General features: G+C 42.1%; 1 protein-coding gene across 3 annotated transcripts; it reads right to left on the bottom strand.

Moving 5' to 3' along the window:
- Positions 1-1384: 1384 nt before the first annotated feature.
- Positions 1385-14603, bottom strand: mtch2 (mitochondrial carrier homolog 2). 3 transcript variants are annotated; one of them, XM_035629521.2, is made up of 13 exons: positions 14450-14603; positions 11519-11603; positions 8058-8164; positions 7284-7310; positions 5610-5666; positions 4756-4813; positions 4587-4638; positions 4427-4486; positions 3177-3270; positions 2906-2953; positions 2280-2347; positions 2077-2152; positions 1385-1985 (listed from the first exon to the last, which is right to left on the bottom strand). In XM_035629521.2, exons 1-13 carry the CDS (start codon positions 14534-14536, stop codon positions 1899-1901), a joined length of 906 nt encoding a protein of 301 aa, XP_035485414.1. In that variant the 5' UTR covers positions 14537-14603; the 3' UTR covers positions 1385-1898. The 3 variants fall into 3 exon arrangements, with proteins under 3 accessions (XP_035485414.1, XP_035485416.1, XP_035485415.1); XM_035629523.2 differs by lacking the exon at positions 14450-14603 and adding an exon at positions 14012-14353; XM_035629522.2 differs by lacking the exon at positions 7284-7310.
- Between the last annotated feature and the right edge of the window lie 3111 nt (positions 14604-17714).

Below are 17714 nucleotides of genomic sequence, written 5' to 3' on the forward strand. Positions count from 1 at the left end.
AACCGCAAGGACATGACTCAGCACATCAACGCCCAGCACAGCGGGAACAAGCCTGCGGAGTACTCGTAGTGACCAGGCAACTTCCTGACGTTGCTTCCGAGTTTGACCCGTCGCTATTTTTGAGTGAATTGCCTGCATTGTTTGTCTTCTTAATAAACATTTAATTTCCAAAAGTGTCAGTGAGATTTTACATTTTGCTGCTAGGCATATTATTATTATTAGTAATGATAACATTAATAATGCATTTTATTTATGGGCATCTTTTAAGGCACCCGAGGACACTGTTAAAAAATGAGCAAAAGTGCATCAATATGATAGAATCAGTAATAAGACGTAGACAAAACCATAACCTGTAGAGAAAGTCCGAACCCAAAATGAAGTTATGGTTTGCTCCCGGACTTTATGATAGTGTATGTACATGTACATCATGTCACAGATGTTGATTATAACGAACGACAAATATTTGTTCAATAAACTAAATGGTGTTGTGTTGATACTGAAGTGACAAGAATGCCACATTAATATAAAACCACTGCATTATGAGTTTAACGTGACGGTAAATTTTTCTGTCAGTCCACTTTTATTTTGACGGGTGTAGTTTTACTTCCGGTTCACCCCCCTTTTGCTTTGACTCCAGTCCATGGATCCATTACAGGAACTGGATACCGGACCACTGCTGAGCCTTAATGTTATTTTTTTTTCTCCTAGTGGCCACTCGTGGAACTGCAGCGGGAAAAAATTCCTGTGTCCCAGAAGGCATAAATATAAGAGGGTCGCCTGTAGGGCTGCAAGTAAAGTTTATTTTCATTATGAATTAATCTGTCCATTATTTTCTCTATCAATCACTTACTTGTTTGGTCCATAAAATGGTGAGAAATGTTGATCGTGTTTCTCAAATCCCAACATGATGTTTTGTTTTGACCACGACACCAAAGATATTCAGTTTACTGTCACAGAGGAGCAAAGAAACCAGAATATATTCACATTAAAGAAGCTGAAATCAAAGAATTTTGACATTTTTTCTTGATTAAAAAAACTACCTAAACTAATTAATCGATTATTAAAATAGTTGAATCGATTAACTGTTGCAGCTCTAGTCGCCTGTAAAATTGTTAACATCTGTATCATCCCCAGTCCTTTGTTTTGAATAATTTGAATCCGTCCAAAACTTATCCAAAGTTCAGAAAAAAATAACGTGATTAGACACCAAACAGCCAATCAGGATGTTACTGATCGGATTTCTTTTTACTGGCCGGGCTGCGAAACCCGCAGTCTCAGGTACGGGAGACCAAACCACACTCGCAGTGTCGTTGGTGCAGTGCTCTCTACAATGTTTTCATATACTTCACAAATTCAAAACGTCAAAAACACCTTTACGAGAAAATCAAGGTCAAAAAAGCAGTTTTTATTCTGGTCAGTCAGGAGAGTTGGTCCTGGGACACACTCGCAGTCCCGTCACCTCCTCATGAGCTTTACGGTCACTAACACATGAAGACAACACCACACGACGAGAGGTCCCACTCTGTCAATTATTACACATTACCACATGCAGAATCAAGTGCTTTTTTTTCCGTCAACAAACAAATCCCATCATGACATGGAGGGAGGGGAGTCATATTAATGACAGTTATTAAAAAGGGGGCGGGGCAGTATGCAGACACCATGGTTTGTCATCAGTTTTGTACACGTGGGTCAAAAGAAGAGACGCTCTGCTGCAGTTTCACTCAGTAAATACATCAGTGGGTTTCTTCACACGATTGATAAGGGGAGAAACAAACAAGTGCTTACAAAAAAAAAAATGAAATGCCAACTGTCCGACCCAAGATCGGGCAACGTTGATTATTATTTTTCTTCTGTTTTAGTATCACAACTATGTTCAGCTCAGTCCTGCGGGGGATTCAAAAAAACCTCTTCTGGTCAATTGCGTACATCTTTCCAGCCGGAAGCTTCCGGAAAAATAAACTGCTGCCTCTGCTCGTGTTGCCCTGGAAACGAGAGGTGTGGTCAGTGACATCATCTTAAATAACAATAATGTCTTGTGTTTCTGTGCAGTGTGATGACTCTTTATCCACTCACCTCTCTGCTTAGATGTCTCCAGCAGTCCACCCAGGTGGGATAGACTGAAGCATAGGGGGGCAGGCCTCCAGCCAGCCTGAAGCACAGGGGACAGATATTTATATACATACAGTATATATATATATATATCATATCATGTATATACATATATATGATATATATAAGTCTTTTTAATTAATTTACGACCGCTATGAACGACTCACCCGCAGTTGTTGACAGCCATGAGGTTCGACACCAATACAAAAGGGTACGTGAGCATACTGGCAAAGAACTGAAACAGAGCACAGGGCATGAGACACAGAGCTAAAGACAGACACCATCTACAGACAGACATGATCCAACCAGCTAAAGACAGACATGATCCATACATACAGACAGACATGGTCCAACCGGCTACAGACAGACGTGATCCAACCAGCTACAGACAGACATGAACCAAGCGGCTACAGACAGACGTGATCCAACCACCTACGGACAGACGTGGTCCAACCAGCTACGGACAGACATGAACCAAGCGGCTACAGACAGACGTGATCCAACCAGCTACGGACAGACATGAACCAAGCGGCTACAGACAGACGTGATCCAAACACCTACAGACAGACGTGATCCAACCAGCTAGACAGACAATATCCAAACGGCCACAGACAGACATGATCCAACCGGTTACAGACAGACATGGTCCAACAGGCTACAGACAGACTTGATCCAACCGGTTACAGACAGCTACAGACAGACATGGTCCAACCGGTTACAGACAGCTACAGACAGACATGGTCCAACCAGCTACAGACAGACATGATCCGTACATACAGACAGAGGGACTCACCCCGGTCACAGCCTGGGAGCAGTTCTTCATTTCTCCCGTGTGACTCATCTGTCAGAGGAAGAGGTTCAGAGTTAGTTCTTGTGTTGGGGTCTGGACTCGTGGTGGGGCAGTGCTGCGGGTTGAAGACTGGGCTGCGAAGGAAGGTTCCTAATGGAGTCAAGTGACCTGGAAGTATTTTGGGAGCGGTTCCAATTCTGGCCCACCGGCTCAAACATACTTTACAGAATACAGAACCCTAACTGAAGTGAGTGGCGTAGAAGAAGCAGCGTACCGAATCGTCGATGGCGTACGTATTGATGACGTGTGCCAGCAGGTTACAAATCCACAGGGACAGCACGTCTCCGAGCAGACGAGGGATCAAACCCCTGAGAGGAGAAAAAAACATCTGATCTGATCAAAGACTCTTACACACGGGATGCAAGATCACACCACTGTAAAAAAGGATTCAAACACAAAGTCAAAGGTCCTTTTTCCACCTGCCCAGTATCAACTATACAGCCAGATTAATTTTGAGCCACACAGAGAAAAAAACTAATATAATCTAAGGCTGCAGGCTTTTTATCTTTTAATCTATCGATTATTTATTCTATCAGTCCAACGATTATAAGGTGGAACTCAACATAAATAATGATGTATTTATTCCATCTAAATACCTATGATTTATAAGAAAGACGGGCGTTTATCTCTCTCTACCAACACTCTTTATAGTGCTGAGTAATGACATCAGAGCTGCTGGTAGGGTATCATCTCAAAGTTACAGGTAGCCTCTGTGCTAGCTAACAAGCGGATTTGTGGATCGCAACACAACTTATCGTGACATAACATTATAGGTAAGACGTAGTTTATCTTTGTGGCTGTTTGACGCAAATTTTCGCGTCGATTAATTCGCGTGAGTATCTGAGTTTGCAGCCTTTTCCTCCAGGAAGATGTGCTTTCACTTTCTCCAGGGCCGAAGTGTTGTCCTCCCCCCTGACCGGGATTCACCCAGTTTAAATAACAAATAGAAACTTGTCATTAGTGTTTATACGCTGCGGCGTTCATGAACAGACAGACTGTAACCTGCACATTCAGCGCTGCAACCAACTCCGTTTCACCGAACCTTGCCTTGATCACTTGGGATGAACGTAAACAGTGTGACGCGCCGACGCATTCTACGCTGAAACGGCGGATGCAATCGACAAATTTACGCAATCCATCGCGTAAATTCGTCGATTGCATGCGTCGTTGCTGCCCTAATGTAATCCAGTACATCTACAACTTTACTTCAGTCACCTCCTTAAGCTAAGTTTGGGCTCATAAGTCGTCATATCAGAGACACAATAGAAACAACTGTACAGTCGGTAAAATGGTTGACTTTTTAGTCCCTAGCTCCACAGCTGGTCAAAACTTAAAACAACTATACATGAATGAATAGATACGAGTATTAGGTGTTCCTGGAAATAAGACCCATGAAGATGAGCTGTTGTCAACTGGACCATCAAGACCGTCAAGAAATAGAAACACAAGGAGAGTCAAACTCACGCAAAGAAGCCAAGTATGCCTTCTTCTCTGTAGACTGTGATGATGGAGTCAAACACCCCACTGGGAACAGACCAGAAGACAAAAAAAAAAGGTTTTCAACTTTTAACAGGTTTCACGGCTCTTCTCATTGACGTTCATCTCGACGATGTTAAACTTTTACCTGTATTTTATTTCTCTCCCAATAAACTGGACCATACACCGCAAAGTAATCACTGTAAAACAAGTCAAGGAAAAAAATACTGTACATACTGTACCAGCACTGAAGGCATCACATAAACACTGACGCAGTGAGGCAGGTAAAGGCATCGGAGCAGCAACCTGTGACGTACCATGAAAAGGATGAGTGACGATCGTGGCACAGGAACGAGCTATCATTTCTTTGGTCGTCTGTGGAGACAAAACACACTTCTCATTTACACTTGAATGTGAAGACACTCAATAAATATTTACTCATCTTTTCTGGAACTGTGAAAAGCTTTGCCATTTTTGGAAAGCTATTTTAGATACAAAGGTTATATGTGGCGCCTTCCTGTGGCGGTTTACTGGGCACGTCCAAGTGGGAGGAGACAGAGGTAGACTCCAAACTTGCTGGAGGGACAACATATCCCATCAGGACTGGGAACTCCTCGGGATCCCCCAGGAGGAGCTAGAAAGCGTGGCCGGGGAGAGGGATGTGTGGAACACCCTGCTCAGCCGGGGAAAATGAATGGATGGATGGATGGATGGATGGAAGGAATTCAGACCCTTTCCTCAGTATTTAGTTGGAATTGCCTTTGGCAGCAATTATAGCCTTGAATCTTGGTTATGAAACAACAAGCTGTACAAGCTGACCTTTACAGATCATCTCATCATGTGTCAGGTTGGATGGGGCCCGTCAGTGGACAGACATTTCCAGGTCTCAGAAATGTTTTATTGGGTTCAGGTCAGGGCACTGGCTGGGCACACTCACTGACATTCAAAAGTTGGCCCTGTGTTCAAGGTCACTGTCTAGCTGGAAGGTGAACCTTTGTCCCAGTTTGAAGTCCTGAGCACTCTGGCTTTTTCTCAACCCTGTCCCCATCTTGCTTCTCTGTTGGGATGGTAACGGGCAGGCGTTGAGCAGTCCAGTTGAGAACATTTTAATCTTGGTTTAGCTCTTGTGCTTTTTTGGCAGTATCTTACTATAACTGTACAAGTGTCTTACCTCGTTAACAACGTGCTGTAGGGAGCCCTCCTCAGCCTTCTGCTGGCCATCCAGTAGCTGGACAGAGACAAACCTCATCATAATCAAAATCATAATCATCAAGGAAAGAGAGACAAAGGGGATGACATGCAACATAGGTTCCTAGCTTGACTTGAACCAAGGATACAGCAGGTCATGGACAGTCAGCACCTTAAAGGGGCAGTAAGCGATATTTGAGAAAGATTGTGTCTCTCTCTGCTGTTGTTGATGATTTTACTGCACTGACTGAGCCTGGATCCCGCAGCCTTGTGTATGGGAGAACGACCCACTATAATAACCAAGGTAAGAAAAAACAGACTTAAATAAACAAAATCCGACTATCCAAACCTCAAATTCAAAACTCCAAAATAATTGGGGGCGCCATTGGTCAAAAGGTGTCAGAATTTAGAATAACACGAAAACTAAACTTTGTTGAAATGCCTAAGAACACATTTAACATGACCTATCAGCAGCAGCATTTCCCCTACATGTATTCAGTAGCAGCTATCGTATCGTCATATCGGCTTAAAAATGACCGCTACTCATAACAATAAAATGCTGAATATTGGCGCAGATAATCAGTCGACCCCTAGTCCGCACCATTTTTTTGTTTTCAATTTACAAAGCCAGGACTGTGCTGGGTAAAACAAATTTGCCCCACACACAGTTAGTGAGGAAATATTCACATTTTTTTTAACAAAAAGTGTATTGGATTAAGGAATATCATTGTGTCCCTTTCCCCACATTGTTTTCCTGTCTATACTTTGTTCATATGACAAGATAAAAATTATTAGCATGTTATTCTTTGGATTTTACTGTTACATGATGGCAGAAGGAAAATATAGATAGATTGAAGAGAGATTGAAACCAAGGCTTCCAGTCTCTGACAATTAACATATGAAGTTCATTTTGATTTCTTTTTAAAACCGACTGTCATCGTCAAACTTTTTCTTACACTAGTAAGGAAGGAGGCCACAGTGTAATGAATTGCCATCAAAAATCTGAATATCAAGTAAACAACTTTTTTTTGGCAACGTGAATGAATGTTATTCAATTTTTTTTTAAATTAGTAACATTTGCTGCTGCCACCACCATGATAATGTCTTGGCCATAAGAATAATCCGGAGCAGTAACAAGAGCCAGAGCCCTAGAAACAAAGATGACTAAAAAGGTTCCTGGCTTGTTAGTAAAGTGTTTGCAATGGTAAATCACTTTTCTAGTCTTATTGACAGCACAAGTTACATTCACTGTGCTCTATGTTTTAAATCTATTACACAGCAAATATTAAACTGATATCGCAAATCAAATTGCAATAACTGTCAGAAAAATCACAGAGATATTTTCCCCAAATCGTCCAGCCCTACAGAACACCATGATTACACAGAGTACCGCAGCAACCCCATCTCAGTTAGTGTGGATTGATGTGTTTAATAAAATGGAAACCTACATGTTCTGTAAGAAGACGCATCAGAAACACTTACACATGCAGATACTTAACAATACACAGGAGCAGATATACAAGCACCCAATTAAAAACTGTATGTTGGGTAGTGTTTACAACACACTTTGACTCGTGTACAGCACCGATGTGCACATTGTCCAGCTGATATCTAAGTTTCAACAGTTCACACAATGAATATGAGAAAGACCTCTTACCTGAAGTGTGCCTTGTTCCTGACATTTCTATAAACAAGTAGCAGTTAACATTATAAAAATTGGTGTAAATTATCAATTGTATTTACATACATCAAGTCAATGGCATATTCAACAGGTACAGCCCATTTACACACAGGCATTAATAAGCATTCTGGATTATCAGACATCTGTTTGAACTTATTTCAACATAGTAATACACATGTGATGACACTAAAGATGATCCAAACTGTAGGCAGCCGTTGGTCAGGAGGTGTAAACATCAGGCACCATAATAAGAAACAGTACACACTACAACTACCTTTACTTATTGGAGCCCAACTGAGATAGATTTTTGGGGGCCGATGCCCATATGGATATTACGGAGTTTATATATATGTATATATATATTTTTTAATGGCAATGATTCCTAAAACGTCATTATCAAACCTTTATGACAAAAAATATGTAATCGAGGCTCGATATTTCACAGTTAAACCATTAACTTAGAAATGAGAAAACACAAATAGTAGACCGAGAGAACAGTACAGGTCTGAACTACAAGACACAATTATGTCATTATAGAATTTGTATAGGTGCTGATGAAAGATCTCCATGTCCTGAGCAGAGAGTATGACAGTGAAACGGCAACCACAAACAATTTTCATATTATATTACAGGAAATGTTTTCAGGACAATAATGGTGACACTTTACCTCCATACAAGTACCTTCATCTGAGGAACAAACTATGGATGTAATAACATTGATTGTGGAAAATGTAACATAGTCAGACCTACCTGCACAACTTTGCTGTGCACAACAGTGCCAATGGTGCCGGCACAGAGCCTGGGACCGATTCCTTTGAAGAGACCAGCTTTTCCATCAACTTTCATGATGTGTTTCGCTAAAACATTCAGAAAAAAAGACAACAGGAGGCCACGTTATGAAAGGCAGTTTTAAAACAGTATGCTGTTTAGATGCCTGAAGGAAACACAAATATGTTATTAAAAAAAAGGATAGTTAAGATGCCACTCAGTTAAAGATTATTTTTTAAAAATTTTATCTAGACCTGAAAACTGTGGCCCAGGATGGAAGAGACGTGTATTCAACAGCAGTCAAATACAAGTTAAATGTGTGTTGGATCTTTATAGATGTCATATTTTTTCGATGAAAAAAGAAGCAGCATTCATACAGTATGCCTCAGCATTCACACATTAGAAAGAAAGAAATAAAGAAAGAAAGAAATACGGAGAAAAGAGAAAAAAAGTAAACACAAACACACATCTGATGCCATAATCATCAGATGTGAGTGTCACAAAATTGTCAAAGAACTGACAGTTAGCTGTTTATGGTTAATCTAAAATATCAAGCCTCAATTACATGTCTTTGTCATAAAGGTTTGAAAACGACATTTTGGAAGTCACTGACTGATTTTTTTGAAATATATATCAGCCTGTAGGGGGCATCAGGAATCTTGTACCCCAAAATATATGTTGCTCTTTATGATTTGTCCCTGTGGAATGTTGACTAGGATTGGTCAGTAGTTTTGATCTGCTATCATGAAGTCAAGCTGCCCCAGAGCAGGTTTGTGGTGCAGTATAGGTTGTCATGGTGATTCGCTCTGATAAGAGATGAGTCACTGTCATGTTAAACCTGTAAAACCACAAAGTACAGTCTCTGATCATCCAATGATGGGCGCACATGTGAGTTCATGAGATGAGCCTCCACTCTGAAATTAGCTGAATAATGTTCAGACCAGTCAATATATACTTTATCATAAATAACTATAAATTGGAAAATACAAATACAACCAAATACATAGAATTTATAACAAACATTTTTTTACATAAAATGTAAATATAAATCCACATTTAAAGGCTCAAATCAGTTGGTCGATAATATCGGTCGGGCTCATAAAATATTGGCCCACCGATATATTGGTAGGACTACAATTTTTACAGATTAGTGGAATGGTTTTGCTGTTCCAGAATGTCCATCTGTCCAGAGAGTTTATCACACTTAATACATTACAACTTTTACAGCATAATTTGAATTCAACAAAGATTCTTTGATTCTGAGAAAATCCCTGACAGTGTTGATGCCGTCACTTATCAGTGCAGCTCAGAAAAACAAAAGGAATAAAAACAAAACTCGTCTCTTATGTATTTTATGAGAAAAATTATCAAAACTCAATATTTCCCATCAAATAGTCAGACTATGCTCATTACAAGTTAACTAAGGATGCACCGATTGTGAAATTCTGGGCCGATACCGATGTTACCATAAATTAAATTAGATTTAGATTAGGGGTGTGCGATCTGACAAATTTATACCTTGGATGATCATAATTTGGCATATGATCTGCTTTTCAGAGGAATCTTACAGATCGCGGGGAAGTTGCTCTTGTTACAGAAAACTGCGCGTGCATTCATTGCAACCAACAAGATGGTGAGAAAAATAGTGATTCAGAGAGTTGATTGTGTTTCTATCCTAAAATATCGCGATATGATCTTTTGGCCTGATCGCCCACCCCTAATTTAGATTAGTTAATTCAGTTTTTTGGGTTATTCATTGCCCCTTTTGCGAAGGAAACAAATGAATCTTCATTATATAGAATAGCTGAACTGGTTTAAAGTCTTTCAGCCCTTCATCACACTATCTTTGTATGAATGAGCACAAATTCTACCATACTAATTTATCAAACATACACATTTAATTTATTTATTATTAAGTTATTTACACAAAATACTTAGTAAAAAGCCTTTTTAGCCTGCATTAATGACTGAATGAATATCAGTACTTATAATAGGCCAACAAATTTTTTTTTTTTTTTTCCTTCAAATGCCTCTGAGATGGCAGATGCTGAGTTCAAAACTCTATCGGAGAAGGGCAGAGCAATGCAAGAATAGATTAAAAGGCTTCAACAAAGGTGCAACAAGTGGAGAATACAAGTTTAAATATTTGAAGCAGCCTTTGTCACAATCAACAGAACCTTTATCAGAGGTTCTGCTTCACAGTATCATTGATGAGGTCATAGGTCTTTATTCACATGTCCAGCGTGTTTATGATGAACGCAACTTTTCAACTCCAGATCAGGACACACGTCAAAGACACTCGTGTTTGCCTGTGCTTAGAGGGCGTTAACACTAACCCTGACACAACCGGAACACCAGCCACTAGAACCACTGTGTTTGCTCATTGTGGGAACTGCTGTGTTTCTCTCTATGATATTGTGAGGTCTTGACCTTATGAAAAAAAACTTGGGATAGTGAATGCTTTGATTTGGTGCTGTATGAAAAAAGTGAATTAAAAAAGTACCCCGAGCACAAGAATGTGCACAACGAGATGGCTAGCTGCAAAATCTGCGAGATTCAGCCATAAAACTTTCACCAACTGCTATTGCTAATGCTAACTGTCTCTTATGACACACTTGCCGTCCTCTCACGATGCCTCTGCCCACTGGAAGTTTCCATTTTTTTTGCCGACATTTGCATATTCGACAGGTATTGGTTGTCGTATTAGTGACGTACCAATTCTAGCTTGCCCAGGATTCGTTAGAATTTCAAATTGCAGAGAAGTGAAACACAGAAATCTCCTCCTCCAGGGGAGGAATGTGAAAACACTTCTATAGTGACCAAATGTGCTAAGATACAAGTCCCTATAGTCAATGTCAGACATTTTAGAGGACAGAGACGGAGGAAAAACACTTTTTTGAGTGGAGGGGGACTTTAAATAAATTCCTATAGTCTGCCTTTTTTGTGTCATTTGTTATTAGGAGAAAAGTGCACATGCTTGTAAGGCCCAGAGGATACACACACTGCCTTCAGGTGAGAAACAGAAGGTACACATCATTTTTTTGGGGGTAAAAATTCCCTGAACTTCTGTCTTCCCTGCTCAAGTACAAACAAATATTTACTTGTCGAAGCCTCATACTTCTACTGGCATTCCCACCAAACATGACTACAAGGAGAAATCCAGATGGGGAAAACAATGTAGTGTCTGATAGTTCTGAATTCTGCACAAAGCAAAACACAAACTAGAGCACTTTTCTGATATGCAGCACATTTCCGTAAAAGTCTAAATGGAATTGTTCCCATTTAACAACATTTAAGAACAAGTTCAATACAGAAATATTACATTACAATAATGACTACAGAAGTTAAACACACCCACAGATGGAACATTTAACTCATCTTTCTGCCTTCGTAGAAGCACTGTGATGAATACACATTTACTGTGTGGAAAGAGCCAGACTCACCATAAGCAAACAGTCCAGGCAGCTGGTACACTTGTCTGCCAAACAGGTTCCTGCCCAGGGTGGGGGCGAGCGGCTCATGTCCTACCTGCCGACCCAGACCACAGGAACAATGAGTTAAAGGAAATGATCACTGTACTTCATCAGGCCTCACTTCCTGGTTTCTTAAGGACACACGACTTGTTGCTACCCTCCCTCACTGTTCTGTTCACTTGTCACTGTCAGTTGCATTCACTTCACAGATCTGACACGAAACAAAGTGTCTGCACATTTTATTGACAAGCTAATATCATTGGCTAAATGATTAACGTTGGCTTTAGCTAGTGTTAGCGAGTGAGTGGGCCGAAGGTCAGTGGGGCTCACGGGTCATTAGTGATTGTGAATCTTTATTTAAGATGCATTGAGACAGAAAGCTACGAGGAGGACTCACACAGATGAGCTAACGGGGGGGGGGGGGACGACAAGTCAGCAGATACTTTGAGTCGACAACACAAACCACGTGGTCACTGCGGATGCAGCAGCAGCTTAGACAGAGCCACCAAGTGACCGCTAACTCACCAGCCAACTCACCAACTAACTCACCTTCTAATCAACCAACTAACTAAACAGCTAACTCACCTTCTACTTCACCAGCCACCTCACCAGCTAACTCATCAGTGAACTCACCCTTTAATTCACCTTCTAACTCATCAGCTAACTCCCCTCCTTACTCACCAGCCAACTCAGCTTCTACTTTACCAGCTAACTCTCCAACTAACTCACCAGCCAGCTCACCAGCTAACTCGCCTTCTTACTCACCAGCCAACTCACCTTCGAATTAACCAACTAACTCCCCTAACTCACCAGCGAAATCTCCTTCTAACTCACCAGCTAACTCACCTTCTAATTAACCAACTAACTCACCAGCTAACTCACCTTCTTACTCACCAGCCAACTCACCAGCAAACTCACCTTCGAATTAACCAACTAACTCCCCTAACTCACCAGCGAAATCTCCTTCTAACTCACCAGCTAACTCACCTTCTAATTAACCAACTAACTCACCAGCTAACTCACCTTCTTACTCACCAGCTAACTCACCTTCTTACTCCCCAGCTAACTCACCTTCTTACTCCCCAGCTAACTCACCTCCTTACTCACCAGCTAACTCACCTTCTTACTCACCAGCTAACTCACCTTCTTACTCCCCAGCTAACTCACCTTCTTACTCACCAGCTAACTCACCTTCTTACTCCCCAGCTAACTCACCTTCTTACTCCCCAGCTAACTCACCTCCTTACTCACCAGCTAACTCACCTCCTTACTCACCAGCTAACTCACCTTCTTACACACCAGCTAACTCACCTCCTTACTCACCAGCTAACTCACCTTCTTACTCCCCAGCTAACTCACCTCCTTACTCACCAGCTAACTCACCTTCTTACTCACCAGCTAACTCACCTCCTTACTCCCCAGCTAACTCACCTTCTTACTCCCCAGCTAACTCACCTTCTTACTCACCAGCTAACTCACCTCCTTACTCCCCAGCTAACTCACCTTCTTACTCCCCAGCTAACTCACCTCCTTACTCACCAGCTAACTCACCTCCTTACTCACCAGCTAACTCACCTCCTTACTCACCAGCTAACTCACCTTCTTACTCCCCAGCTAACTCACCTCCTTACTCACCAGCTAACTCACCTTCTTACTCCCCAGCTAACTCACCTCCTTACTCCCCAGCTAACTCACCTTCTTACTCCCCAGCTAACTCACCTCCTTACTCACCAGCTAACTCACCTCCTTACTCACCAGCTAACTCACCTCCTTACTCACCAGCTAACTCACCTCCTTACTCACCAGCTAACTCACCTCCTTACTCACCAGCTAACTCACCTTCTTACTCACCAGCTAACTCACCTTCTTACTCACCAGCTAACTCACCTCCTTACTCCCCAGCTAACTCACCTTCTTACTCCCCAGCTAACTCACCTCCTTACTCACCAGCTAACTCACCTCCTTACTCACCAGCTAACTCACCTCCTTACTCACCAGCTAACTCACCTTCTTACTCCCCAGCTAACTCACCTCCTTACTCACCAGCTAACTCACCTTCTTACTCCCCAGCTAACTCACCTTCTTACTCCCCAGCTAACTCACCTCCTTACTCACCAGCTAACTCACCTCCTTACTCACCAGCTAACTCACCTCCTTACTCACCAGCTAACTCACCTTCTTACTCCCCAGCTAACTCACCTTCTTACTCCCCAGCTAACTCACCTCCTTACTCACCAGCTAACTCACCTCCTTACTCACCAGCTAACTCACCTCCTTACTCCCCAGCTAACTCACCTTCTTACTCCCCAGCTAACTCACCTTCTTACTTACCAGCTAACTCACCTTCTTACTCACCAGCTAACTCACCTTCTTACTCCCCAGCTAACTCACCTCCTTACTCACCAGCTAACTCACCTTCTTACTCCCCAGCTAACTCACCTCCTTACTCACCAGCTAACTCACCTTCTTATTCACCAGCTAACGCCCCAGCTAACTAGCTGTCTCCTCGAGCCTCTAACGCGTCTCCACTGACCAGAGACAGAAACTGTGTGAATGTGTCTCGGGACGTCCACGCGCAGTGTAAACACATTTCACATCACAGAACTCGTCTACTCGCGTCGCTTCCGCCCGCCACCGGCTGTTTGGAACAGAAGGTCATCGGGACAAGAGGTTGTGTGGTTGGACTTTTGAAGAGCAACTTCAGCTGCCGAGTGTTTCACACACACTCCGTCGTGTTCTACACTCTGAGGAGAGAGGCGACACTAGACTGCCTTCTGTTCGGTGCAGTTTGACTGTATCCTCTATGAAACAAGGTGCACACAGCCGGTGCACACAGCCGGCTGAGGGGCGACTACAGCGGCTCCGAGAGCCGTCGCTCCGAACACACCCCCTCCCCCTCACCTGGATCAGGACTTTGATGTAGAGCAGCGGGTGGGAGAGGACGGTGAGCCCCGAGCCCAGCAATACTTGGCCACACGTGTCCGCCATCTTTGAAGAGCCAGGGAGACAGGAAACTCTTCTTGCTCCTCTGCGCCCTCTTCTTCTTCTTCTTCAGCGCGAGGAGCGCTCAGCGGCCATATTCCGTCGGGTTACAACGGTACTGCCCTCTAGCGTTGTCACCACGACACAACATGAAGGGGTTGCTGCGGCATGCGCACTTATTGTTATCCAAATCTTTATTATTGCTATTAGGTGTGTATTATGTCAAACAACATAATAAATACATAAAAATGAAATAATAAATAAATCAATAAGATGATCAGAAAGGCTTGCTCAGTGATCTGCCTTCCCCCAGATTCACTTAAGGTCACTATAGAGAGGCAACAAGGGCCAGCCTCAAAACAGTCCTTATTTTGAAGGCCACCCTGTACAGTGTTTTTAATGGGCTCAGTAGCTTCTTCGGTGAGCGACTAGTGATACCTCGGTCATCTAACATTTAGAGATGGCCAGATACGTATGATTTAATTGAATTGATTGTCCACACTTGTTCCTAACATGTCTCACCTGTTTGCCATCACCAGTGCCTCCTTGTGTCTACCATCAACTATTCCTTGACCTCAGTAGGAAACGTCATGAGGTCAAGGAAAGGTGTAAAGGAGGATTGATAGGACTCAGGAAAAGTCGACAGTGCTGCTCAGAGAATCCGACTCCACTTTAACTAAACTACGTCATCACGTGACGATTCATATGTAACAGTAACTGACATGATGACGTGCGGTCATAATCATACTCTTCTTCTACTTTGGATTGAATCGTTTACGTCCGTTCATGGCGCGTCACGTTAAATATCGCTGCCACAATGAATTGTGGGGCGTCTATATCTCCTTACTCTCACATAGGAAGCTCCAGTGTACCCTATGCTAGAGGAGATAGGAAAGGAAGCATTGAAGCTCCTTTCCTATGCACTTGGAGAATCTGAACAGCTCTTAACATGGCTGCTGATCAAATACTTCTGGGTCACTTCAAGATTCAGGAAACATCCCCAGCCAATTTGACAATTCAACGGTACCCTTCGTCTTTTATCCTCATACCTTTTTTGTTCTTCCTATTCCTCCTGTAGGTCATTTCACATCCCTTCAACTCAAATTCCACATCCTTTTCAGAGTTGATCCAGGTCTCAGATATGGCTATCACATCAAAAATGTTTCTTGATGTGGCTTAAATATTCCATGATGTTTTGAAATTTTGCATATAAATTCCTACTGTTGAAGTGGATAATCAACATTCCATGATCTGACTTAACCCTCATGATAAACTGTTCATCTGTAAATTAAGAACAATTGTTCAGGTTATTAAAGAAGTTACTTTCAGGAACAATATTCTATTCATTGGTGCCTGTTTATTGAAAAATGCTCACTTCCAGTTTGTCATATTCTGTACTTCTTGTTTGTCTCGTTGTTCAATATCTCCAGATGCAGATGTATGATGTCTGTCAACAATCATGAGTTATGTTCGTTTTTCATTCACGTGTCTGTTGTTTTACCTCAGTGTGCTAGTCTTCTAGGATCTGTCTTGGTGTCATCAGTCATCACTGATACACTGTCCAGTTCATTCACGTCCCTGATGACCAGTACTTTTGCTTCCTCTGGTGATCCTTTCAGCTCGATGAACACCTTGTAATTCGTAGTCCGACTGTCTGTTTTCTTTGTTGTCTGTATGGCTTGCTTTGGTAACAAATGAGTTTCCCCACGCGGGGACTAATAAGGTTTACTAATCTGATCTAATGAAACATGAAAATCTCTTTCATCAGATCATTTAGAGATGTGAAGATAAATATGACAGCTGTGCCAGTACCGTCTGGGGCCACGGGCCTCGTCGAGAGTCTGGATCAAAAAAGCGACACCTCCTTTGCCGGTCTCAGAAAACAGCATCATCATCAACGATGCATAGTTCACCTCTGACTACAAGAACTGAGGTCTGTTTGCGAGGTTCTGGTTATTGTTGTCGGCAGTAGAAGCTGTAGATATTGCCAAACATTGATTGATCATTATGTGTAGCTGCACTTAACTGATCCAGAGTAAGTGTGTACATAGCATGGCCTCCAATCTAAAATAAGATCCAGATCAGCCTTTTGGAGGTGTTGTCTCTCGTGGAGAGCTAGGAATGTTGCCGGTACACTGAATCAGCACATTTATGATGTCTCTGTCTGTGGGATGCTAACACACGTGTCACATTAGCATTGGAAGGAAAATGTACCTCTCTGTTTGCTGCGAGGATGATGAGAACTCAGTGTTCAGACTCCCTGATTCCCTTTCCTGGGTGGTCAATGATATCCCAGTTTTGATGTGAGTTTCAAAGGTCAACGTCGGGTTTGTGGAGGTTGTTTGGACATTCATTAACTGTGTCAAATTGTATTTTAACTTCAAGGGTCCGACTCTCTATATACTGTATGTTGTGTTCAAAATATTGGCTAGATTTTTCTTTAGAAGTGTAGAGCAAGTGTATCTCAAAGGTCAGGCTTTAAGAAGCTTTGTAGTTCCTGTCACAGTGCAATTTTTCCTCAAGAATAAGAGGGCATGAAAGCCACAGACAACCTCCAGTGTTTTTCAAGAATAAAAGGGTACGAAATCCACCACAAGTTCTCAAAAATGAGTTGAATAAAATCAATCACTCAAAGGAATTCCTAGGAATTCTTGTTATTTTTCTTAGTACAAATGAACAGGCTCAGTTAAAAAGTGTTAAAATTTGCACATGCATCAGAACTGGTGAAAAATGTGATATTATAGGTGTCTTTGGGAGTGAGCGTGCCAAAATGACAGTGCCCCCCCACCACATTTCAAAGTCAGGGGCTTTAATTTTGATGTACATGAACGAAATTTGGTGTATCCTGTCAAGACCTACAAAAAAATTTTGGAAGCTCCCATGACCAGCTCCATTTATTGATTGCTTTATTGAATGTGCAATCAATTTATTAACCAGCAGACTACAGATGTAGCCTTTCTGTGTGGAGTTTGCATGTTCTCCCCGTGTATGCGTGGGTTCTCTCCGGGTTCTCTAACTTCCTCCTACAGTCCAAACACATGCAGATTGGATTTAGGTTAACTAGAGACTCTTAATTGACTGTAGGTGTGAATGTGAGAGTGAATGGTTGTCCGTCTCTGTATGTCGGCCTGTGATAGGCTGGCAACCTGTCCAGGGTGAACCCCGCCTCCCGTCCAATGTCAGC

This window comes from Scophthalmus maximus, chromosome 4 (assembly GCF_022379125.1).
Source record: "Scophthalmus maximus strain ysfricsl-2021 chromosome 4, ASM2237912v1, whole genome shotgun sequence".
Taxonomy (NCBI): Eukaryota; Metazoa; Chordata; class Actinopteri; order Pleuronectiformes; family Scophthalmidae; genus Scophthalmus; species Scophthalmus maximus.